Genomic DNA, 26,269 nt, shown 5'->3' with positions numbered 1-26,269 from the left:
TTCAACAGGTTTTGCATAAAAAAAGTGTAACTGAATAATTGAAAGATTAGATAAACACTACACGTCACCTCTGTCTTTCTGAACATGTGCACAATCCAGTTGTGGTGTACATGATGGGTGAAGTTTATTAGTTTGTAATTGCTCTGATTATATTTCATTTTATTCATAAAAGTTAGAAGTTAAACTCTTGTCCTGTTGACACATGGCCATCTGATGAGAAAATGTGCTCTGCTAGCACAGGATCACACAGATATCAGTCTGGTATGAGTTTCTTATAGAGATTGAGAAATTAGAGTTAAAATGATGCCACACTTGGTTGAGTCTGAACACAATCCATCACATCTCAACACCTCAGTGTAACCTAAAGCTCCCAGTACAAGATGCAAAGAAAATGAAAGTGGTATAATACTGAACAAACAAAGAGTTAACAGCAGGGGGCATGTCTAACACCATCAGGGGGCGTGTCTGTGTTTGCCTCACTTCAGTGTTACACTGTAAAACCCGACAAGTTAACTTAACTCAAACCGTTTGAGTAAACCGATTGCCTTGACTGTAATACCCGACAAGTAAACTTAACTCAAACGGTTTGAGTAAACAGATATCCTTAAGTTATGTTAACTCAAACCATTTGAGGAAACCGATTGCCTTAAACCGTTTAAGTTGAAAAAACTCACAGTTATGAGTACTCTGAACTTAATTCAGTTGAGTTCACTGAAAGAAGATATACATTGCAATTAAGTAATTAAGTGATTAATTGAGAGATAATTGAGTTTAGTGATGAACACCTGCTGTTAACAAACAGAATTACTGAAGAAAAGAGAGAAAGGAAATACAGCTGACTTCAGACACAGCCTCACTCAAACCTGACAAGTTATGTTAACTCAAACCATTTGAGGAAACCGATTGCCTTAAACCATTTAAGTTGAAAAAACTAACAGTTATGAGTACTCTGAACTTAATTCAGTTGAGTTCACTGAAAGAAGATATACATTGCAATTAAGATTAACTAAGTGCTGATTGTGAATTAGTGATGAACAGCTGCCGTTGACAAACAGAATCACTGAAGAAAAGAGAAACACAAGAACTACTACAACTGACTTCAGACACAGCCTTAGATGAAATCAACTGAAATAAAATACATGAAATCTCTCAAGATCTGATTAAACAACCCCACAAACAGCATCACCAGCTCCACTTATTAATAACCAGACTGACTTTATTTCTGTCAGACGTCTACAGAAGATCTTATTGAGAATGAACTAAGGTTTAGATGTTGATTTATTGTTTCATTTGAAGTAACCATGTTAGAGATCAGTGTTTGCTTTAGTTGGGCTCTTGACCCTTTACTTCTGTCTTAGTCTTTTCTCTGGCTGTTATAACCGTGTGTTTCTAAAACACATTTGTTGTAATTCAAAAGCCCAGAAGAAATGCCATCAGGTGTTAACCTGTACCTAGGTGTAGGTTGTTATACTTTATATTGGGATGATAATTATTCATTATTATTCACAATTATTGAGCCGTACAGTACAGAGTCTAATCTTTGATGAAGTAGGTGTAGTGGTGTAGTGGTGTAATTAGTAGAAGTGGTTCTAGTAAAAAATGACACTAAGAGCCAGTGGTTCTGTGATAATCAGTTAATATAAAAATGACTTTCTAAACATTTTGTACACATACATTTTTCTTCTATGCCAGTAGTTGGTCAAACACAGACATTAATAATCAGAATATGAACCTCTACAATGGTGACAAAAAAAACATGCTGCAATGCATGCTGGGTACTATTGTATTACAAAACTCATCCATGGCTCCCAGCATGCTCTGCAGCATTTTTTTTTTTTATGGTCACCATTGTTGAGGTTCATATGCTGATTATTGATGTCTGTGTGTGACTAATTGACACCATAGAAGTCCAAACTGTTTGGAAAGTCTTTGTATTATCTGATTATCACAGAACCACTGGCTCTTAGCATCCATTTACTATAATCAATCAAATAACACAACACCTATTTCATCGGAGATTAGACTCAGTACAGTTCAATAATTGATGATTATCATCACCAATATAAAGTATAACAACCTACACCTAGGTACAGGTTAGCACCTGATGGCATTTCTTCTGGGCTTTTGAATTACAACAAATGTGTTTTAGAAACACACGGTTATAACAGCCAGAGAAAAGACTAAGACAGAAGTAAAGGGTCAAGAGCCCAACTAAAGCAAACACTGATCTCTAACATGGTTACTTCAAATGAAACAATAAATCAACATCTAAACCTTAGTTCATTCTCAGGAAGATCTTCTGTAGACGTCTGACAGAAATAAAGTCAGTCTGGTTATTAATAAGTGGAGCTGGTGATGCTGTTTGTGGGGTTGTTTAATCAGATCTTGAGAGATTTCATGTATTTTATTTAAGTTGATTTCATCTAAGGCTGTGTCTGAAGTTGTAGTAGTTCTTGTGTTTCTCTTTTCTTCAGTGATTCTGTTTGTTAGCAGCAGCTGTTCATCACTAATGCTCAATCAGCACTCAGTTAATCACTTAATTACTTGAATGCAAAGTTTCAAAACTTACATGGTTTAAATCAAGGCAATCTGTTTACTCAAACGGTTTGAGTTAAGTTAACTTGTCGGGTTTTACAGTGTAGCTCATAAACTGGGCAATCTGTTTCAAGCCAGACTACTATAAAAACACACTAGTGTCTTTGATCCCAGAGTCTGGAGGGCCACTTTCCTGCAAGATTAATGAATTGAATATAAAACATATAAAGTTTGGGGTTGTTAAATGTATGTTTTTGAAAATATCTTATGCTCACCAAAACAAATTGCAAATAATTGATCGAACAAAGAGTAATATTGTCAAAAATTACTACAATTTAAAGCAGCTTTAAAACCGTTATCTATTATAAAGGGGACATCGGATGCCCATTTTCCACAAGTTGGTATGATTCTTTAGGGTCTTCATTAAAAATCCTAAATATTTGTTTAAAACCACACCCTTTTTTCCTGGTCAAAAACAGCTCTGATCACAGCGACTCTAATCGGTGCATGTCTCTTTAAATGCTAATGAGCTACTGTTCAACCCAGCCCTCTCTTCTGGGGCAATTTGCAATAATCATAAAAAAATCTAAAGTGTGAGACTTACTTGTACTGAATGCGGTGTATTCAGTGGTGCATTACATTCAAAAACAAAACTAACCCACTGTGTCCTTAGTGGCTCTGATGTTGGGAGAAAATGAAGACACTTAAGCCCCTTTTACACTGCCATTCCGGAAAATACACGGGTAATGCGCCCCGGCAATTGTTCCCGGGTCGCTAGATTTTGCACTTTCACACTGCCAGTGATTACCCGGAATATGTACGTGCGTTCACACACAACCCGTAATGAAATGTTACATCAGGACTTGACCTGTAATGTACGAGTCGAAAATGTAAGGCACGTTAACTTTCACTTAAGCTGGCGAATGATCTCAAATTCAGTGCGGATAGTGAGGAGCTAACTGATCTCTGCTTCTTTACAGTTTGCATATTTTTTTTTCGTCGTGGACGTTGATCTGCCTTCAAAACACCCGGTAAAAGAATCGCATGATAACGTGCGTCATCACTACTACACACCTTTTTACGGCATTAGTTCTGGCTTTTGTGCACACAGAGCTCATTCTGGGACTGAACCCGGCAATGTTACTAGGTCCCCGACCCGGGATTGATCCTGGAATCAATCCCGGGACGTGTTTGCATTCACACAGAAGGTGACCCGGCTATTTTCTGGGTCCAGCGTGCAGTGTAAAAGGGGCTTTATTAAATACAAAACACCTGCATTGCTTATCAGACAATATTGTCACTATAGCCGCTGGAGCGCTGAGAAAATGACAGACAGTGTACAACTGGCAGAGGGTTGAAATATGCTAATACAGGGACAGTCCGTCAGGGTGGGGCCTGAGCAATATGATGTCATACTAATCAGAAAATCAAACGACTTGATAATTGAGACTATTTAGTTTTTTTTTGGGTATTACAAACAATAATAATAAAATGTATGTAAAATGTGACCATGTAAAAGTAAATTTTGCATCCAATGTTCCCTTTAATTTATTTATTCCTGTAATGGCACTTTCAGCAGCCATTACTGCAATCTTCAGTGTCACATCATCTTTTAGAAATTGTTCTAATATGTTGGTTTGGTGCTCAATTATTATTATTGGGTCATGGCTATTAATAATGGTTATTGATATTATTATGTTATCTTGTTATTATGAATGTGTAGAAAACATTTTTTGCTGCTTAATACCCCACCCCCAATTATTTTCTTCAGTTAACTGCTTAAATAAAAATCATTATTTGAAAAATAATATCTTTGCTTTATCTTTTGATTGATTAACTTAATGCATTCCTGTGGAATAAAAGATTTCTAGCTGAATAAAAGTTATTTATATATCCTATTATAGTATATTTTGAATTAGTTATTTTTATATTTTCAATTTCATTTTAGTGTTTTTGTTATGTGCTTTAGACATTTATTATATCTATATTTAATTTTAATTAATTTTAATTTCGTTTAGTAATTCCATTACTTCAATTTGAAAACCATGAATGGAAATTCGAAATGCTTCATTGGAAACTAACTGAAAAGTTTTTTTTTACTTTTATTTTAGCTGTATTTCAATTTAACAATTTTCTCTTACAGGTTTAGCTAACAATAACAATACCGAGCACATAGCAAACATTTACCAGTCATGCTTTTCCACAGGTTCAAATCCAGACTGCATCTGCTGCTGCCAGTAAAATGTCACCCAAATAAACTGTACATTTACTGTACACCAACAGTATTTTATTTAACATTGTTTCTGTAAAAAATATTGTAGTGTGTTGTATCATTCACCCATTTACATTAATGTCACTGGCAAAAAGAAAGAATGAGCCATACATTCCTTATTTTTCTGTTCTGTTTTTCATTTTTGTATTGTTCATGTCATTGCATGTGTCTGAAGGAGCTTAAGTTAAAAGACGAGGAGTGTGAGAGGCTTTCTAAAGTGAGAGACCAGCTGGGGCAGGAGCTGGAGGAACTCACTGCTAGCCTTTTTGAGGTTTGTTTGGTTTCTTCTGCCAAAAGACAGAGCAGATCTGTGTGTGTTTGGAAGCACTTGATCGTCTGAAGTTACTCTGAATACTCAGCACTGTAATGGGTCTACTCACATAGACAAATAATTCAAAACAGAACTAAAACAGTTTTTGATTGCACTCTGTCCACACATATGTATTAAAGTAATATTATGAAAATACAGTAATATTGTGAAATATTATTGCAATTTAAATAAAACATGATATTGTATTATATTGTAAAATATAATTTATTCCTGTGATGACTAGGCTGAATGTTCAGCTTCATTATTCCAGTCTTCAGTGTCACATTGTCCTTTGGAAATCATTCTAATAAGCTGATTTTCTGCTCCAGAATCATTTCATATTTTTATCAGTACTGAAAACAGTTGTATTAAAAGCATCATTGATTTGAAATAAAAATATTTTATAGTATATAGACTTTTATAAAGTATTAATTATTTCCAAAAATACAAAAACTTTTATGATCTTACCACAAATTTTTGACTGAAAGTGTGTATGTATATATATATACAACCCGAATTCCGGAAAAGTTGGGACGTTTTTTAAATTTTAATAAAATGAAAACTAAAAGACTTTCAAATCACATGAGCCAATATTTTATTCACAATAGAACATAGATAACATAGCAAATGTTTAAACTGACAAAGTTTACAATTTTATGCATAAAATGAGCTCATTTCAATTTTGATTTCTGCTACAGGTCTCAAAATAGTTGGGACGGGGCATGTTTACCATGCTGTAGCATCTCCTTTTCTTTTCAAAACAGTTTGAAGACGTCTGGGCATTGAGGCTATGAGTTGCTGGAGTTTTCTGTTGGAATTTGGTCCCATTCTTGCCTTATATAGATTTCCAGCTGCTGAAGAGTTCGTGGTCGTCTTTGACGTATTTTTCGTTTAATGATGCGCCAAATGTTCTCTATAGGTGAAAGATCTTGACTGCAGGCAGGCCAGGTTAGCACCCGGACTCTTCTACGACGAAGCCATGCTGTTGTTATAGCTGCAGTATGTGGTTTTGCATTGTCCTGCTGAAATAAACAAGGCCTTCCCTGAAATAGACGTTGTTTGGAGGGAAGCATATGTTGCTCTAAAACCTTTATATACCTTTCAGCATTCACAGATCCTTCCAAAACATGCAAGCTGCCCATACCGTATGCACTTATGCACCCCCATACCATCAGAGATGCTGGCTTTTGAACTGAACGCTGATAACATGCTGGAAGGTCTCCCTCCTCTTTAGCCTTGAGGACACGGCGTCCGTGATTTCCAACAAGAATGTCAAATTTGGACTCGTCTGACCATAAAACACTATTCCACTTTGAAATAGTCCATTTTAAATGAGCCTTGGCCCACAGGACACGACGGCGCTTCTGGACCATGTTCACATATGGCTTCCTTTTTGCATGATAGAGCTTTAGTTGGCATCTGCTGATGGCACGGCGGATTGTGTTTACCGACAGTGGTTTCTGAAAGTATTCCTGGGCCCATTTAGTAATGTCATTGACACAATCATGCCGATGAGTGATGCAGTGTCGTCTGAGAGCCCGAAGACCACGGGCATCCAATAAAGGTCTCCGGCCTTGTCCCTTACGCACAGAGATTTCTCCAGTTTCTCTGAATCTTTTGATGATGTTATGCACTGTAGATGATGAGATTTGCAAAGCCTTTGCAATTTGACGTTGAGGAACATTGTTTTTAAAGTTTTCCACAATTTTTTTACGCAGTCTTTCACAGATTGGAGAGCCTCTGCCCATCTTTACTTCTGAGAGACTCTGCTTCTCTAAGACAAAGCTTTTATAGCTAATCATGTTACAGACCTGATATCAATTAACTTAATTAATCACTAGATGTTCTCCCACATGAATCTTTTCAAAACTGCTTGCTTTTTTAGGCATTTGTTGCCCCCGTGCCAACTTTTTTGAGACCTGTAGCAGGCATTAAATTTTAAATGAGCTAATTAAGTGGATAAAAGTGTAAAATTTCTCAGTTTAAACATTTGCTACGTTATCTATGTTCTATTGTGAATAAAATATTGGCTCATGTGATTTGAAATTCCTTTAGTTTTCATTTTATTAAAATTTAAAAAACGTCCCAACTTTTCCGGAATTCGGGTTGTGTGTATATATATATATATATATATATATATATATATATATATATATATATATATATATATATATATATATATATATATATATATATATATATATATATATTTAACTCAGCCTACTGCACTATAACTGTCACATAAAGATATATATATTCACAAAGAAACAAACAGTATTTACAAAGAATTGAACATATCAAATTTGTTGTATAAAAAGAGTGAATGAACAAAGTCACATTCATAGAAATCATCTCCAGACAGTTTTAACATCTAATAGGGAACTTTTAAAATAATATATAAATTCCCCATGGCCCATAAATGACAATATCCATAAAAACACTCCCACTGAATATGGCTCTGTGACGTACATGTGCTATCAGGCTTGTAAAGGAGTTCACATCAAACCCTCGGTTTTCACCTCTTAATAAACTTCCGTAATAATCCTACAAATTGATTTTAAGATTATCTAGCTGAAACTATTCCACCATGATTTATTGCATCATTTGCTTTTGGGGTGCCATGAAAACTATGTAGAGTACACTAAATGTAAGTCCACTTCATATTGCTTTAGCTGTTTAGAAAATAACACTGAAGTTCAGCTGAACAAACTGTTGCATAATTCACAGTTGTATGAGCTGCAGAATCCACTGAGGTTCCAATCCATTGAATAAACAAACTCAATTGTAATTATGCCCATTTATCTTAAACGCATTGTAGGCAGTTTTGAGTAAATAAGGTTTGGTAATAGATATTTCAATGAAAACAACTTTGCTAAACCTTATTTGTAATGCAGCATGCCTCCTCTCTAATAATCACAATAGGCACAATAGGAACAATTTTACTGTGAAATTCAACAAATAAATGTCGCCACAAGAGGGTATTTCTGATGTATTTTATGTTGTAGAAAATATGGTGAAAATATATTGAAAATATACATCTTATTCAGGTGTTTGATCAAAAGCCCATTAAAAAATCTCTGGAACTGGAAATGCTAAAATGTTACAGGATTTTTCATCTACAAAACATGTCATCCCAGCAGCACTCTATTTTACAATCCCATTTCCAGTAGAGTTGGGACATTTTGTAAAATGCAATAAAAACTTAAAATGATCAAAGAAAATATCTCCCATGTCTTCCAGATGTTTCATCAACTTAATTGTATTTTGTAAATATAAACTAATTTAGATTTTTAATGACTGCAACAAACTGAAAAAAGTTGGGACAGAAGAATGCTTACAACTGTGCTACATCATCATCTTACATTTTGATTACATTTATTATTATTATTATTGTTATTATTTTATTGTTTTTGAATAGAGCATACTAATTGCTGCAGTTTTGCAAGTGGAATTTTCTTGCTTGAGACATGACTTCACCTCAACAGTCTGTGGTCTTTGTTGTCTTATTCTCTTCTTCATGGTGCAGGCCAGTCAAGCGCATCCACTCTGTGATCCTTATTGTGTAATGTTTCAAAACAGTTTAACTTGGATAATTTTATTTAGCCTCTGTCCCAGCTTTTTTGGAGTGTTGCAGCCATCAAAATGTGTTCATATTTTAAAAAAAAAGTACAATGAAGTTATGCAGTGAAAACATTGGAGATCTATTCTTTGTAGTTTTGTCAGTTAATTTCAGGTTGAAGAGAATTAGGAAATCCAAGATTCTCGTTTTTATTGCATGTTACAATTCTCCCAACTTTTATGGAAATGGGGGTGTATATTCAGTTTATTTTACCTGTTTGTGTTAATGTGATTTGTGTTAATTAGTCAAGAAAGTCTGTTTTTATGACAGCCACTGTTTAACTGAAGCAATTATATCAAAAGAAACTTGGTCTGCTTAGCAAAATTTACTTGTAATTGAGTTCACAAATCAATCACAAATCAAATTTTCAAAAAGTTGTTAAAGAATCCTTCTGAACTAAATAGGTCTCCAGATCCAAATTACTTCAATTGACTTATCTGTCATTGTGTGGACAGGGTCACAAGATTATGTTGATCTTCACATTATTTGAATCCAGATGTGCTGAGTGTTTAGGTAATCTGCTCTAAAGTCTCATTTGCCCTTTTCTGTTATGCATTTCATACTTTTCTCATATAAATATATATATATATATATATTTTTTTTTTTTATTAACTAATATATTTTATTAATTAACTTTTTATTATTATTTTCTTTCTGTCTTCCCTCATTTGCTTCTGTTGGTCAAAGTCCTCCTGTAGCACTGCTCTGCGAGGTGACTCTGGTTTGGTCCGGTCTGATGTGGTAGAGGTGTCTCTTGGTGTGGGTTATTCTCAGATGAGTTTGAGTTAATGTGGATCTGATCTGAGACGTTCTCAACAGGAGGCTCATAAGATGGTGCACGAAGCAAACCTGAAGCAGGCCACTGCGGAAAAACAACTTAAGGAGGCACTGGGAAAGGTGAGTTATGCTGACATTACTGTTTTGTTAAGGCTGAATGCCAAGACTGCACTTTCTACATGGTTAGAAATAAACTAGCCAAATGAGAGAGATACAATGCAGTTCAGAGAAGAAACAAAGCTAATCGACAAACTAAACATTAATATTTGACATTGTCACCAAGACAAAAGATTAAACTTAAACTGAGGTTATTTATTTATAGTATCCTATGTACCAGATTTACTAACAGCAAATGTAAAGATTTACCAAAGACACACATTGAAAAATTAGAGATGAAAAGGTGTGGATGCAGTTATTTTTGTGGCTGACCTTATTGTATATGCATTTGTAGGAGTTTCCCTTTTAGAAGGCAAATTTATGTAAGGAGAGAATTTAAATAACTCGTGTAACATTATTTACTATGGTTTGCAGTAATATTAACTGATATTTGCACTGCTATTTAATACCCAAAAAAGCATGTCTTAACCTCTTTTGCGCTCTATTCAGGGGTGTTGCTAGACCCTTTTTACTGGCACTTTTACTGTTCCCCAGTAAAATATTACTGATATATCCTTACATTTCAATAAAACATTAGTGTATACTGACCTGAAAAAAAAAAAAAAAAACTTTTTCTGGTAATATTTCAGCAATTAAGTATTGTCTTTTTTTTCCTGTCAGTTCTTTAGAATCACAACTTTAGAAACGGGTTTGAAAAAGGTCTGAAACTGTTCATGTTTAAGTTTGATTCATTCAAACATTTCACTCCCACACTGAGTCATTTGCAGGGGTTTCTTACACTGAAAGAGCCACAAAATAGTTTTTATAATAGTTAATTATTTGTAGAAAACGTCATCTATTGTTTGTCAATGATGAAGCAGCACTTCACTGTGTATGAAGCTTGTGAAAGACAATGCTGCAGGTAATTACAATTTATATCAATTTATGTTCAATACAGTATTCAAAAAATTATCAAAATATGGGCACACTTTTTGCTGAAGGACCTGTGCCCCTGTACTAATGAAAGGCTAGAAACGCCCTTGGTTGGACATGTTGATAATCTTTGTAGATTGTAGATCTGGCTGCATCATTTGCCCTGCTTAATGAATCTGGCCCTATATCTCTAGTATTAAAGGTAGGACATATGATCAAAAGGGGAAGACCAGTTGGGGGAAGTCGTGGCCTAATGGTTAGAGAGTCAAACTCATAATCCAAAGGTTGCAAGACTGAGTCTCTGGCCGGCAGGGATTGTAGGTGGGGGGAGTGAATGTACAGTGCTCTCGCCACCTTCAATACCATGACTGAGCTGCCCTTGAGCAAAGGCACCGAACCCCCAACTGCTCCCCGGGTGCTGCAGCATAAATGGCTGCCCACTGCTCCGGGTGTGTGTTCCCTGCTGTGTGTGTGCACTTTGGATGGGTTAAATGCAGAGCACGAATTCCCAGTATGGGTCACCATACTTGGCTGTATGTCACTTTCACATTTTCACTTTCAAAATCTAATTTTACTCTTATTTTAATAGTCATATTTTTTACAGTAACAGTACATTTCACAATATACTTATGGCTGCTATAAATTGTTGCTGCATGGTAATAGTTTTACTTACAAATGTAAAAAGGATATAACATCACTGTGCAATGGAATTTTGTTTCCTGCAACAAAACCTCTCTCGACTTTAAAGGAACATCTAATCTTGAAAAGGCACCTTAAAGTGTTTTATTCTCCATTTTTGAAAACACTGTTTTCAGACCACATGAGCACTTGCAGTGCAAGTGAGGTTTGTCTGTATGAGTTTTTGTTTTTTTCTATATTTATAACATAGTATAGTTAAGCATTATCAATAGAGGAAGAAGAGTGCTGTTTTCCCGAATATTAGCATGATTGCAAAAACAAGAAGTTAATCAGTGTTGGGAAAGTTCACTTTCAACATGAACTAGTTCAAAGTTCAAATCACAAATTTTAAAATGAACTAGTTCAGTTCATAGTTCAAACTACAAAATTTTGAACTAAAGTTCACAGTTCCAAAAATGAACTAGTTCATAGTTCTTTTTTTCCATACGTTGCTGCGAGCTATTATTTTTTTTTTAAATTATTGCCAAAGCCCATATAGAATCACAGACAGCAATTATTTTATCAGTTTTAACGATGAAGCTATGCGTCAGATTTCATCTTCATATCCAATTTTGAATCCTTATCCAACCAGGGTTTACATTAGCATTGAGGGGACAGCATTTCCCCATTGTTGCTTTAATGCTTTGTCTCCCATTCTCACCGACCTTGTCATAAACATCATAAAATTCTTTTAAATGATCATACGCCTTCTTGCTACATGCTGCTGTCGTTTGCTGTTTTTTTTTTTTGATGACGCATCACGCATGCGGCGGACGGCGGTGCGACACTGGTGGCAGGTGTTGCCAGATTGGGTGTTTTTCCGCAACATATTAAGACCCGTTTATGGTGTGTTTTAGCCGGGTTTTCGCCTGGAAGGCTCTATAGAAATCTGGCACCCTATTGAACGAAGTTAACCTGAGCGAGCGTGCCATTCACAGACACCAGAATGAACGAGTTCACAGTAACGTTCATCAGGCAGTAATACAGCACGTTCAGTTCACGTTCGCCCAAAATATGAACGAGTTCATGAACTATCGTTCAATGAACGCGTTCAGGCACAACATTGAAGTTAATATTAAGTGATATACATATTTTAAATGTAATGACGTTACATGTATTTCGTTACTCCCCAACCCTGTGTATACCTGAATTTAAACCCCTCATACGTTTGAAGTCTCACAAGACTTTCCCCTTGGATTTAGATTGATGTTCTGCAGGCTGAAGTGGCTGCTTTGAAGACTCTGGTCCTGTCAACCTCTCCCACATCCCCCTGTAAGGAAATGCCCCCTGGACCCAAAGCCCCCTTTAAGAAAGGCCACGCTCGCAACAAGAGCACGAGCAGTGCCATGTTGGGCAGCCAGCAGGAGGTCACAGTGACACAGCCCATTGTACGTGAGTGTAAAGAGGTTTGTATCTAATCATGAACGTCCTTGTGTGTAACATCACTCCCACACCTGGAGACATTTCCCATATACTCCTGGGGTTTATTCCGTGTCAACAATGATGTCTTGTTAATCACAAGCATCGGCATGTATTTCATCTAAAGAGTTTATATGTAGGCGAATCTCCAAAGAATATGTCCATTGTCCTTTCTGACTATACACTAAACTGAGCATACTGTCCAGATGACACATTTAAAAGTGTCTATAATACATGGTTACAACATATCAGCAACATTTATAAAACAAATAATAAAAACATAAAAGCAAGTGCAAGGAGATGGGTCCTCGTGTGATTTAAAATACTAATGAAGGACAACTTCTAATATGAAAATGTGTTCATGATGTGTTCACAAAATGATTGCGGTTCTTACCATATTTGATGTACTGTATGTACAACCCGAATTCCGGAAAAGTTGGGACGTTTTTTAAATTTTAATAAAATGAAAACTAAAGGAATTTCAAATCACACGAGCCAATATTTTATTCACAATAGAACATAGATAACGTAGCAAATGTTTAAACTGAGAAATTTTACACTTTTTATCCACTTAATTAGCTCATTTAAAATTTAATGCCTGCTACAGGTCTCAAAAAAGTTGGCACGGGGGAAACAAATGGCTAAAAAAGCAAGCAGTTTTGAAAAGATTCAGCTGGGAGAACATCTAGTGATTAATTAAGTTAATTGATATCAGGTCTGTAACATGATTAGCTATAAAAGCTTTGTCTTAGAGAAGCAGAGTCTCTCAGAAGTAAAGATGGGCAGAGGCTCTCCAATCTGTGAAAGACTGCGTAAAAAAATTGTGGAAAACTTTAAAAACAATGTTCCTCAACGTCAAATTGCAAATCTCATCATCTACAGTGCATAACATCATCAAAAGATTCAGAGAAACTGGAGAAATCTCTGTGCGTAAGGGACAAGGCCGGAGACCTTTATTGGATGCCCGTGATCTTTGGGCTCTCAGACGACACTGCATCACTCATCGGCATGATTGTGTCAATGACATTACTAAATGGGCCCAGGAATACTTTCAGAAACCACTGTCGGTAAACACAATCCGCCGTGCCATCAGCAGATGCCAACTAAAGCTCTATCATGCAAAAAGGAAGCCATATGTGAACATGGTCCAGAAGCGCCGTCGTGTCCTGTGGGCCAAGGCTCATTTAAAATGGACTATTTCAAAGTGGAATAGTGTTTTATGGTCAGACGAGTCCAAATTTGACATTCTTGTTGGAAATCACGGACGCCGTGTCCTCCGGGCTAAAGAGGAGGGAGACCTTCCAGCATGTTATCAGCGTTCAGTTCAAAAGCCAGCATCTCTGATGGTATGGGGGTGCATAAGTGCATACGGTATGGGCAGCTTGCATGTTTTGGAAGGCTCTGTGAATGCTGAAAGGTATATAAAGGTTTTAGAGCAACATATGCTTCCCTCCAAACAACGTCTATTTCAGGGAAGGCCTTGTTTATTTCAGCAGGACAATGCAAATGCGATGTAATGCAGCTATAACAACAGCATGGCTTCGTCGTAGAAGAGTCCGGGTGCTAACCTGGCCTGCCTGCAGTCCAGATCTTTCACCTATAGAGAACATTTGGCACATCATTAAACGAAAAATACGTTGAAGACAACCACGAACTCTTCAGCATCTGGAAATCTATATAAGGCAAGAATGGGACCAAATTCCAACAGCAAAACTCCAGAAACTCATAGCCTCAATGCCCAGACGTCTTCAAACTGTTTTAAAAAGAAAAGGAGATGCTACACCATGGTAAACATGCCCCGTCCCAACTATTTTGAGACCTGTAGCAGAAATCAAAATTGAAATGAGCTCATTTTGTGCATAAAATTGTAAACTTTCTCAGTTTAAACATTTGCTATGTTATCTATGTTCTATTGTGAATAAAATATTGGCTCATGTGATTTGAAAGTCTTTAAGTTTTAATTTTATTAAAAGTTAAAAAACGTCCCAACTTTTCCAGAATTCGGGTTGCATGTTCTAGGGGTGTGTATCGGCACGAATCTGGTGATACGATATGTATCACGATAAAGGGGTTGAGAAACGATGAGTTGCAATACTGTAAACGAGGTGATATATTGGGATATTTCTTATTTTAGGGATAGGATATAATTTTAGGAAAGTTGTCATTAAGAACACTTCACCAAATGCAAACCTTTAAAATAAATAAATTAATTAAAATATTTAACAAGAACACAGTGGGATCTGCATTTGTATTAATTAGTCCCTGTTACATTCAATGTTATGTTATGTAAGGGGGGGGGTAAATTTAGTAAAATTAAATGTATAAAATGTAAACTGTTATAAACAGACCACATATATTTTTAGACCCTGATTTAAAGGTTCACAGTTTGTTTAAAATCGTAACACGTATCTGTTTAATATCAATGAAAAATAAAGTGCTTGCAGGATTCTGTGTGAAGAACATGAGCACACGTGAACACACACACAGAATATTTGACTTTGGCGTTGCACATTTTACACACCGCATGACTTTTGTCAGTCTTTTTTTGCCTTGTTTGTAGTGAAAGCCAAAATGTTGCCAAACTTTAGCTTTGTACACCGAGGTGGAACATTTCTTTCATCCTTCATTACTAGCAGCTAACTATATTAAATTTATAACTGCAATCTAGTGGTCGGGATATAAACTCAAAACAAAACAATTGACATGAATATTGTAGGAGTTATTATAACTATATATATATATATATATATATATATATATATTACACACACACACACACACACACACTCACTGGTGACTTTATTAGGTACATCTTGCTAGTACCGAGTTGTACCCCCTTTTGCCTTACACCACATCCCAAAGGTGCTCTATTGGATTGAGATCTGGTGACTGCGGAGGCCATTTGAGTAAAGTGAACTCATTGTCATGTTCAAGAAACCAGTCTGAGATTATTTGAGCTTTGTGACATGGTGCATTATTCTGCTGGAAGTAGCCATCAGAAGATGGGTACACTGTAGGCATAAAGGGATGAACATGGTCAGCAACAATACTCAGGTAGGCTGTGGCATTTAAACAATTCTCAATTGGTACTAAAGGGCCCAAAGTGTGCCAAGAAAATCCCCCACACCACCAACAGCCTGAATTGTTGAGACAAGGCATGATGGATCCATATTTTCATGTTATTTACGCCCAATTCTGACCTTACCATCTGAATGTCACAGTAGAAATCGAGACTCATCAGACCAGGCAAAGTTTTTCCAATTTTCTGTTGTCCAATTTTGGTGAGCCTGTGCGAATTGTAGCCTCTGTTTCATGTTCTTAGCTGACAGGAGTGGCACCTGGTGTGGTTTTCTGCTGCTGTAGCCAATCTGCTTCAGGGTTCGACTTGTTGTGTGTTCAGAGATGGTATTTTGCATACTTTGGTTGTAACGAGTGGTTATTTGAGTTACTGTTGCCTTTCCATCATCTCTAACCAGTCTGCCCATTCTACTCTGACCTCTGACATCAACAAGGCATCTTCGTCCACACAACTGCAGCTCACTGGATATTTTCTCTTTTTCAGACCATTCTATGTAAACCCTAGAGATGGTTGTGCGTGAAAATCCCATTAGATCGTCAGTTTTTGAAATACTTAGACCAGCCTGTCTGGCACCAACAACCATTCCACATTCAAAGTAAATTAAATTCCCTTTCTTCCCCATTCTGATGCTCATTTTTAACTTATGCAAGTTGTCTTCACCACATCTAGATGCCTAAATGCATTGAGTTGCTGCCATGTGATTGGCTGATCAGCAATGTGTGCTACCAAGCAATTGAATAGGTGTACCTAATAAAGTGGCTGGAGTGTGTGTTTGTGTGTGTGTGTGTGTGTATATACAGTGCCCTGTATTTAAAGACAAAATTGCTTTCTCTGCTGTGGAGTCAAGACATTTGCAAATATGATTAAAAGCTGAATATGCAACAAAACTGCAGAATGTCACATTTTATTGTTAGGTCTTTCGACACATACATGTTGTACCAAATAAAAAGGACAGCACTTTTAGAGGTTTTGATGCCTTTAATGCAGCCAGTTCCAACTGTTGTTTGGGGAGTTTCTGTATTTAGTCTCCTCTTCATCTGGTGAAATTAATGTTCAATCAGATTTAAATCCGGAGATTGATTCGGGTAATCTAAGTCTTTACATCTCTTTGCCCTTAAGTGCTTTCTAAAAAGTTTGGTGACTTTTTCTTAAATATTGGCAGACAAGATGATTTTGTACCCTTCTAAATTCATTCTGCTACTGCCGTCATACATTAAGTCATCATTAAAATGAAGAGGTCCTGTTCTAGAGACAGCCATGCATGCCCATGCCATGACACCACCTCCACCAAGCTTTACAGATGAGGTTGTATGTTTAGGATTATTTACAGTTCCATTTTTTCTCCACACTTTTGCTTTCCAATCACTTAGATAAAAGTTAATCTATGTCTAATCAGTCCATCAGCTCAGTTCCAAAACTCTACTTGCTCACATTTGTGAAGAATCTTGCCTTTCTATTTTGGTGCTGATCAGTTGGTTTGCATCTTGCTTTGTAGCTTCTGTAATTCTGTGTCAAATTATCCTGTGGACTGTAGATTGACTGAGGATCACCCCAGCTTTCTGGAGGTTGTTGGTGATTTTACAGACACGTATTTTAGGATTCATTTTCACAGCTTTTATGATTAGTCTGTCATCAACTACTGTTGTTTTTCTCAGCTGATCAGGTCGTCGTTGGTTGCTGATGTCGCCAGTAGTTTCCAAACTCTTGATTTCTCCATGCCCTTTGTTTTTCCCTATAGTTCTAATTGATTTACCCTTTTCTTTTAGCAACCAAATTACTTGCTTTTCTTTCTGACTTTTCTACATTCAAAAGACATTCTTTTAATCGTTTGATGTAATTCAGATAATTCATCAAACTACTATATCATTGACCTTCAAAGGAAGATAAAGCTGCATGTAGTCATCATAACAGTAATCTCATCCAGAATTTTGAAATGGACTATAAAAGTATAAGTGTAAGCTATAATTGTCAGTATTAAGTAGTGTGTGGGTGTGTGTGTGTTTGTAGGTGGATTCTCTTCTCTTCACTGAGTTCAAAGTGTGGAAAGAGGAGCCAACCCTGGAGAGAAGCTGCTCCTTCCTCGAGCGCATTTACAGAGAAGACATCTACCCATGTCTGACATTTTCTAAGACTGAGGTATGCTTCTGCTCTCATCCCTCTGTAGAACTTATGAGCTCCTCCTTGTTATTATTTTATAGACATTTAGTTTCTGTAAATGATTAGCTAGAATAAGCTATACATGTGTGACAGCTCAGCTGATCATTGAGAATCTGGAATAATAATTTAGATCTACAGGTGCTCTCTTCTGGTTGAAGCTACTAATGAATTGTTGAAAACATTAATGTCAACTATATGAAACTGTAGTTTAGAAAGTTTCATATTGTAGATGAAAAAAAAAATAAAAAAAAATAAAAATAAGGCCTATAGTCTATACAGTGAAATTTAGGTAAAATGCTTTTAACAAGTGGTTTTAAATTTGTTTACATTTAAGAGATCTTCAACATATTAAAGTGTCTTCAATTTCTTCAGTCTTAATTATAATTTTAAGAAGTATTACATTTGGGGACAGAAAAACAGGTATTTTGATATGGCTTAATGTAATTTAAAAACTAAAAGTCTATGATTTAATAAATAGACATCAGTTATATGAATTATAACATTTACTTTATGATTTCTTTATATTGTAAAATGTTGTAAATAATTGTTGATGATTGCATCTCTCGTCTTTTTAAATGAGCAGCTTTAAGTAGTAAAGCATATACATTTCAAAATAATAGTACTTTGGTGTATTTTGGGCTTACTTATAATTGAAAGCATTTTTATGCATACACTCTTTTAAAAAAACATATATATTATTGGTGTTTCAGTTATAATATATATATATATATATATTTATACTTTATCTTCCAAAAAACAATATACAGTCGTGGCCAAACGTTTTGAGAATTACATAAATATTGGAAATTGGAAAAGTTGCTGCTTAAGTTTTTATAATAGCAATTTGCATATACTCCAGAATGTTATGAAGAGTGATCAGATGAATTGCATAGTCCTTCTTTGCCATGAAAATCAACTTAATCCCAAAAAAACCTTTCCACTGCATTTCATTGCTGTCATCAAAGGACCTGCTGAGATCATTTCAGTAATCGTCTTATCTCAGGTGAGAATGTTGACGAGCACAAGACTGGAGATCATTATGTCAGGCTGATTGGGTTAGAATGGCAGACTTGACATGTTAAAAGGAGGGTGATGCTTGAAATCATTGTTCTTCCATTGTTAACCATGGTGACCTGCAAAGAAACGCGTGCAGCAAATCATTGTGTTGCATAAAAATGGCTTCACAGGCAAGGATATTGTGGCTACTAAGATTGCACCTAAATCAACAATTTATAGGATCATCAAGAACTTCAAGGAAAGAGGTTCTTGTAAAGAAGGCTTCAGGGCATCCAAGAAAGTCCAGCAAGCGCCAGGATCGTCTCCTATAGAGGATTCAGCTGCGGGATCGGAGTGCCACCAGTGCAGAGCTTGCTCAGGAATGGCAGCAGGCAGGTGTGAGCGCATCTGCACGCACAGTGAGGCCAAGACTTTTGGAAGATGGCCTGGTGTCAAGAAGGGCAGCAAAGAAGCCACTTCTCTCCAAAAAAAACATCAGGGACAGATTGATCTTCTACAGAAAGTATAGTGAATGGACTGCTGAGGACTGGGGCAAAGTCATATTCTCAGACGAAGCCCCTTTCCAATTGTTTGGGGCATCTGGAAAAAGGCTTGTCCGGAGAAGAAAAGGTGAGCGCTACCATCAGTCCTGTGTCGTGCCAACAGTAAAGCATCCTGACACCATTCATGTGTGGGGTTGTTTCTCATGCAAGGGAGTGGGCTCACTCACAATTCTGCCCAAAAACACAGCCATGAATAAAGAATGGTACCAAAACACCCTCCAACAGCAACTTCTTCCACCAATTCAACAACAGTTTGGTGAAGAACAATGCATTTTCCAGCACGATGGAGCACCGTGCCATAAGGCAAAAGTCATAACTAAGTGGCTCGGGGACCAGAATGTAGAAATTTTGGGTCCATGGCCTGGAAACTCCCCAGATCTTAATCCCATTGAGAACTTGTGGTCAATCCTCAAGAGGCGGGTGGACAAACAAAAACCCACTAATTCTGACAAACTCCAAGAAGTGATTATGAAAGAATGGGTTGCTATCAGTCAGGATTTGGCCCAGAAGTTGATTGAGAGCATGCCCAGTCGAATTGCAGAGGTCCTGAAAAAGAAGGGTCAACACTGCAAATACTGACTCTTTGCATAAATGTCATGTAATTGTCGATAAAAACCTTTGAAATGTATGAAGTGCTTGTAATTATATTTCAGTACATCACAGAAACAACTGAAACAAAGATCTAAAAGCAGTTTAGCAGCAAACTTTTTGAAAACTAATATTTATGTAATTCTCAAAACTTTTGGCCACGACTGTATACTTTTGTTACTTCTCTCTGTCACCCTATAGTGAATAACAGTGAATATGTCGATTTTAAATCACAATAATTTTTATTATTATAGTATGAGAAAAATCGAGCGTCGATCAACCTCTAATTAGCATATATATGTATATAAACCATTTTCAATACATATGTTTATGAAAAGTGAAAGTGACGTGACACATACTCAGAATTTGTGCTCTGCATTTAACCCATCCAAAGTGCACACACACAGCAGTGAACACACACAAATCATGAACACACACCTGGAGCAGTGGACATCATTTAGGTGCCCGGGGAGCAGTTGGGGGTTTGGTGCCTTGCTCTAGGGTACCTAGGTCATGGTATTGCCGGCCCGTGATTCAAACCCACAACCCTAGGGTTAGGAGTCAAACTCTCTTACCACTAGGCCACGACTTCTCCAAATGTTAAACATGTCCATAGTACATTTAACTTGCAGTTAACATATTTTGCCGTTGAATGTGTGCCCCAGCCTGTTTAATTAAATGTTCTGTTTTTTATTTTATTTATGCTGGCCTAAAAAAAAAAGTCTTAATTATAAATATTTTTTTTATTTTATTCTTAAATATAATATATAGGGCTTAAAGTTCTCCAGCACAATGCTGGATCTCCGGCATGAGGAGTTTGCCTGTGGGAAAAAAAGTCACCCTACATTGTTTGAGTTTGAGTTCAACTACCAATGTTTGAGAGGAACACAGTTTTCACTCTCAGCAAAACTCACATTACTTGCCAATCAGAAGTTTTTGCTCTTATAAACACAAGATGTGCATTAGCTGATAAATGGAAAAAAAGCCTGGGTCACAAGCATGACAGTGAAAAAGCTGTGATGCTTAATGGTCAAAGATTTCCATCTAGCGTTATATTTACATAGAAAAGCTATTTAAAAAAATCAGTGGAGCTTTGTAAACAGCTTAGAGTAATCAAACCATCTCCATAAGAATGATATGATTGCCAGAATGAATTTACTGCGATTTTTTTTAAAAGGTCAGGTTCACACATGGGGCCCTATAATACACCTGGCGCAATGAGTCGCAAGGCGCAGCGCACGTGTGTTTGCTAGTTTCAGTCTGGGGCCGTTCAAATTTTCCTGTCCAGCGCCACGTCGTTTAACTAGCAAATGCATTTGCGCTCATTTTTGCACCCATGAGTGTGCTGAGTGTGCTTCGAAATGCGTATTACATGTGGAACCCCTCTCAAATATATATATATATTTTTTTACTATTACAGCTGTCAAGATTAACGAATCGTGGAAGTGTTGATTATATAATTATTTTTTCGATCTTTTCCCATCACATGAAAGGCTGCAGTGATGAGCATTGAGTAAACAGAGTCTGTTTATCGCGTGAATGCAGTGATCTCGTCATTATTGCAACACGTTTTCTCTCACAAAATGCTTTCACCACAACTAACAGCAAACACATGAATACACCACATGAATACAGTAAGAGCTTGGTTGTGCAGCATAACAGCATCATTCAGTTTAGGCAAGTGTGCAGATATACTCGCGATGTGTGACAGCTCCGAAAAAAAATAAAGGGAGCGTTTGATCGCTCTCTGTAGTTAAATCACAATTTAAATAACAGATTTGTTTCATGCTACTAAGAGAAACAACGTGAAGTTGATCGTTTAGTCATTGGCTTGATTCACTGATGCATAAACAGTATTAAATGATTTAGAAAGAAAGTCTGTGTGAACTTGAATAATTAGCTACACATCAGAAATCACTGATCACAGATCAGGCATTAATGAACACTGTTACTCACTGTTTGTGGCGGTGCTGTTGAGTACAAGTTCAAATTCAAGTTCATTTATTTATATAGCACATTTAAACAGCCGCTAGACAGACCAAAGTGCTTTACAGAACAAGCATATAAAAATAAAAGCAGCAAAACACACATAAGCACATAAAGAACAACTAAGCTAAGATTAATTATAAATCAAAGAAAGAGATGTAAAAAAATAAGTACAGCCTGATAAAAGTAATCAATATGCTAACGAGAATAGATAAGTTTTGACCAGAGACTTAAAAACAGAGAGGTTGGGAGCCGTTCTGATCTCTAGAGGCATGGTGTTCCACAGACGAGGTCCTGCCACCGCAAAAGCATGCTCCCCTCTACGCTTAAGTCTGACACGAGGGACTACCAGCAGCACCTGGTCCTGGGATCTGAGACTTCTGGACGGAATGTACGGATGAATAAGTTCAGAGAGATAAATCGGTGCTAGGTTGTGTAAAGATTTGAAGACAAAGAGAAGAATTTTAAAATCTATTCTCTGCCGGACTGGTAACCAATGTAAAGATCTGAGGATGGGAGAGATATGATCATATTTGCGACAATTATGGATGAGTCTGGCCGCAGCATTTTGGACTAACTGAAGACGGGAAATTGAGAATCTGATATACCGCAATATAGTGAGTTGCAATAATCCAGCCGACACGTGATGAAAGCATGAACCGCCATTTCCAGAGTTATTGGAGTGAGAAAGCCTTTGATTTTAGATAGTAACCGAAGTTGGTAGAAGCCGGAACTAACTACAGATGAGATGTGTGAATCCATATCATAAAAGTCTGTTTGTAACGCCTGTGCTGACATTGTGACTGAATTATATGTAAATATTTGGGCGGGCAAAGCAGAGAAAGGGGAGGTAACATTTCTCCATATAACGTTACAATGAGGAGATTCAAGATCAGCCCGGTTGAGCTTCCGTTTTCTCAAAGGCAGAGAAAGATAGCAAAATCTCGATTTACACCGATTAAAATTTCTAGAAACTTGGGGGCCATATACAGGCTAGGGGAACTCATATTAATGTTAAAAAACCTCAGAAAGTGAAATTTTCATGTCATGGGACCTTTAAGGAAAATAATTTTCTTTATTTTTTTTGTCAAATAACCCTGTGTATGTATCTGCTCCCGCAACCACCAGAAACCCCAGAATATAAGTAACCTTGTGCCATATACTTTTGAATAAAAATAAAAATAGCATATTGGTTTCAGTTACGAACCAAAATGTTTATCCAAAGGTAGGAAAGAAAGGGATTAATTTATGAGTAATGAGTAAAATAAATTAGTAAAAAAAAATGTTTTAATAATCTGGCCTTCTAAAGGGCAGTTTAGGAAACTTCTTTAATTTATTTGTGCATGACTGATGTATAGTTTGTGTTATCCACAGCTCGGATCAGCGATCCTGGAGGCAGTTGAGCAGAATACACTGAGTGTTGAGCCTGTGGGATTCCAGCCGCTGCCGGTGGTCAAAGCGTCTGCAGTTGAGTGTGGAGGACCCAAGTGAGTTTGGCTGAATTCAGAGCCGTTTGACATTAGGCTTGTTGTTCCAATAATCAGTGAACAGAGTAGTTTTATAAATCTTCAGCTCTCCTAAAATTGAAAGAACCAAGTATCCTGTAAATAGGCTGCTACAGTGTCATCAAATGGGATTACTAATCAGATAAATAGTTACCTTTGTTTTTAAACATATATATTATTGTGCTTATGAGACATTTAACCTTTCTTAAAATATATAAGAGCGAGAAAATAAGACCATTTTTACATTTTAATTTAATCTTTCATTTTAATGTTAGTACCGCCCCTAGTTATAAAAAAAAAAAAAAAAAACCTAGGCCATGATTTATTTCAAATGCAATTATTTCGTACTAGGTATACTTCAAATCTGTTAAAATATTTATTGACAAATCACAAAAGATTTACTGATATAAATTTATAACTTAACTTTATTTGGAATATTTATTTATTGCACAGTGCACATTATTTATAATATACCTAAAATGTATTTTAATATCAATATTAATAAGGATTGTATGATCTCTGCATAATATTAGTTTTTAAATGCAAGATATTAAACGTGTACCTCAGGCAGGGCTTGAACAAAAAATGTAATCGGTTCATTCCTAGCAGAATCGATATGTTAACGTTTCTGTTCCAGCATTCCTCTCATATTATTACCATTCCAAAACCATTTCGGGTGGAAGAAATACCAGTTAATAACGTTATTTTTTAAAAACATTTTCTTTGCCTATAATTTGCCTAATAATAGTAATAAGTACAGCGTGTTCTTTACTCAAAAAGAAAAGGAAAAAAAGAGATCTGGTAACGTTAGCCAGTAACACGCTGCGCTTAGTCACAGCCAATACAGCATCATCTTTTCTAGATTTTGGCAAAATGTAGGCTACTAAAAAAACTCATTAATAATATATCAACACTTTAAAGACATCAAAGTATTTTTAAAGATATTTAAAAATGTTTCCTGCATTGTTTAAAAAAAACACTTGTATAAGATTGCATTTTGAGAGTGAAAAAAAAACAAGTCATGGCTCACATCACATTTTATTAGCCCTACTACTATCAGAAATAATGAAGGTTAAAATGGCTGTGGTCTAAAGCAAAATGTTTACAAACATTCTAAAAACAGTTATTAGTTTCTCTCCGAAACAAATCCTCTAAAGTTTAGGCTATAAAAATGTCAATCCAAAAACAAATTAATTTAAGGTGAAGCTGATGCTTACCACTCTCATTCGGCACGAATCCAAATGCTTCCATATTCCCGATGTATCTGGATGCTAAAATATGATATATTATAGTGTTTGTACTTTCATCGACATAAAACATCATCCTTCACATCAGCTATATCAGCACAGTGAGGTGCAGTCAAGCTGAATGCAACAAATTTTGTACAACGGAACAGTGTGACTTTTTCTTTAACTGTATTTTATTTTGATAATGAACAGGCTTCAATATAGCAAAATGATGTTGTGTGTGTGCATAAGGTGTTGGCGCAATGGTAATACCAACGCTGACAGCAAGACATTTAAAGCTGTCAAGCTTTTGCAAATAAATTAAAACTGTAAAGCTTTTGCAAAATAAAGAAAACTACTCTCTGCTGTTTAAACTTTTGAACACATGTCACATTGAACCGTAATTTAGCAAATTTTTACTTTTGTTTCATTAATCTGTCATTATGATTTAAGTGAAATATATATTTAATGTAAATGCCTATATTCCTTTTTATGTAAGCCTATAGTTTTTCTGTTTTCTCCATTCACAGAAGCGCTGTCTGTGCATGTGATCTGTTGAATTCATCTTACGCTATCCTCAGATAAACTCTAAGGGTGGTGCATTGCCATTGCGATTTACCTATGATGAATTTACAGCGGAGTGGACATATCATTCGTTGGCTTCAGCACTAAATTTCCATTTGCCGTATTACTGGAATTCTTGATTGGTTGACATCAAATTTAAAAACAGTTATGGAATGATAACATAACGTAATTAACCGGTTAATGGCCATTTCAAATTTTTGATTCTGTTTGAAACTATCAAATTTGATTTAGTTTCTGTTTCTGGTTTTGTTCCTGTCAAAATTTTGTTTGTTTCCAGTTTTCATTTTCGATCCTTGAACCTGTTCAAAGCCATTACCTGAAGTATACTTGCAATAGTTTCACTTTAGCACAATCAAATATACTTAAGTATATCTTTAGATAGACCTCAGCACATCTTCTGCACAATTGTGCAGAAAAGCATGAAATTTTGCAGACTTTAAGTATACCAGTTTAGTATACAAAAAGTACAATTGCAGGGCATTTTTATTAAGCACTTAAATATGTAAATGTCAAGTCAAGTCAAGTCACCTTTATTTATATTGCGCTTTAAACAAAATGCATTGCGTCAAAGCAACTGAACAACATTCATTAGGAAAACAGTGTCAATAATGCAAAATGATAGTTAAAGGCAGTTCATCATTGAATTCAGTGATGTCATCTCTGTTCAGTTAAATAGTGTCTGTGCATTTATTTGCAATCAAGTCAATGATATCGCTGTAGATGAAGTGTCCCCAACTAAGCAAGCCAGAGGCGACAGTGGCAAGGAACCGAAACTCCATCGGTGACAGAAGCGAGAAAAAAACCTTGGGAGAAACCAGGCTCAGTTGGGGGCCAGTTCTCCTCTGACCAGACGAAACCAGTAGTTCAATTCCAGGCTGCAGCAAAGTCAGATTGTGCAGAAGAATCATCTGTTTCCTGTGGTCTTGTCCTGGTGGTCCTCTGAGA

At 36.3% G+C, this 26,269-nt stretch overlaps 1 protein-coding gene across 5 annotated transcripts in view; it reads left to right on the top strand.

Annotated features, from left to right (window-relative positions):
• LOC132099113 (rab-3A-interacting protein-like) overlaps positions 1 to 26,269 on the top strand; it is a 63,647-nt gene that overhangs the window by 24,112 nt on the left and 13,266 nt on the right. For 3 of the 5 annotated variants that reach the window (XM_059505564.1, XM_059505561.1, XM_059505562.1), the window contains exons 5-9: positions 4,983 to 5,078; positions 9,556 to 9,633; positions 12,423 to 12,626; positions 17,726 to 17,854; positions 23,383 to 23,495. In XM_059505564.1, coding sequence (XP_059361547.1) covers positions 4,983 to 5,078; positions 9,556 to 9,633; positions 12,423 to 12,626; positions 17,726 to 17,854; positions 23,383 to 23,495 — 620 coding nt within the window. The remainder of the gene's footprint in view (positions 1 to 4,982; positions 5,079 to 9,555; positions 9,634 to 12,422; positions 12,627 to 17,725; positions 17,855 to 23,382; positions 23,496 to 26,269) is intronic. The other 2 variants (XM_059505563.1, XM_059505565.1) reach the window with 2 other exon arrangements.

The sequence above is a fragment of the Carassius carassius genome, chromosome 22 (genome assembly GCF_963082965.1).
Source record: "Carassius carassius chromosome 22, fCarCar2.1, whole genome shotgun sequence".
Lineage (NCBI taxonomy): Eukaryota > Metazoa > Chordata > Actinopteri > Cypriniformes > Cyprinidae > Carassius > Carassius carassius.
The sequence above is the reverse complement of the archived record's forward strand: the minus strand, read 5'-3'. Positions and strand labels throughout refer to the sequence as shown.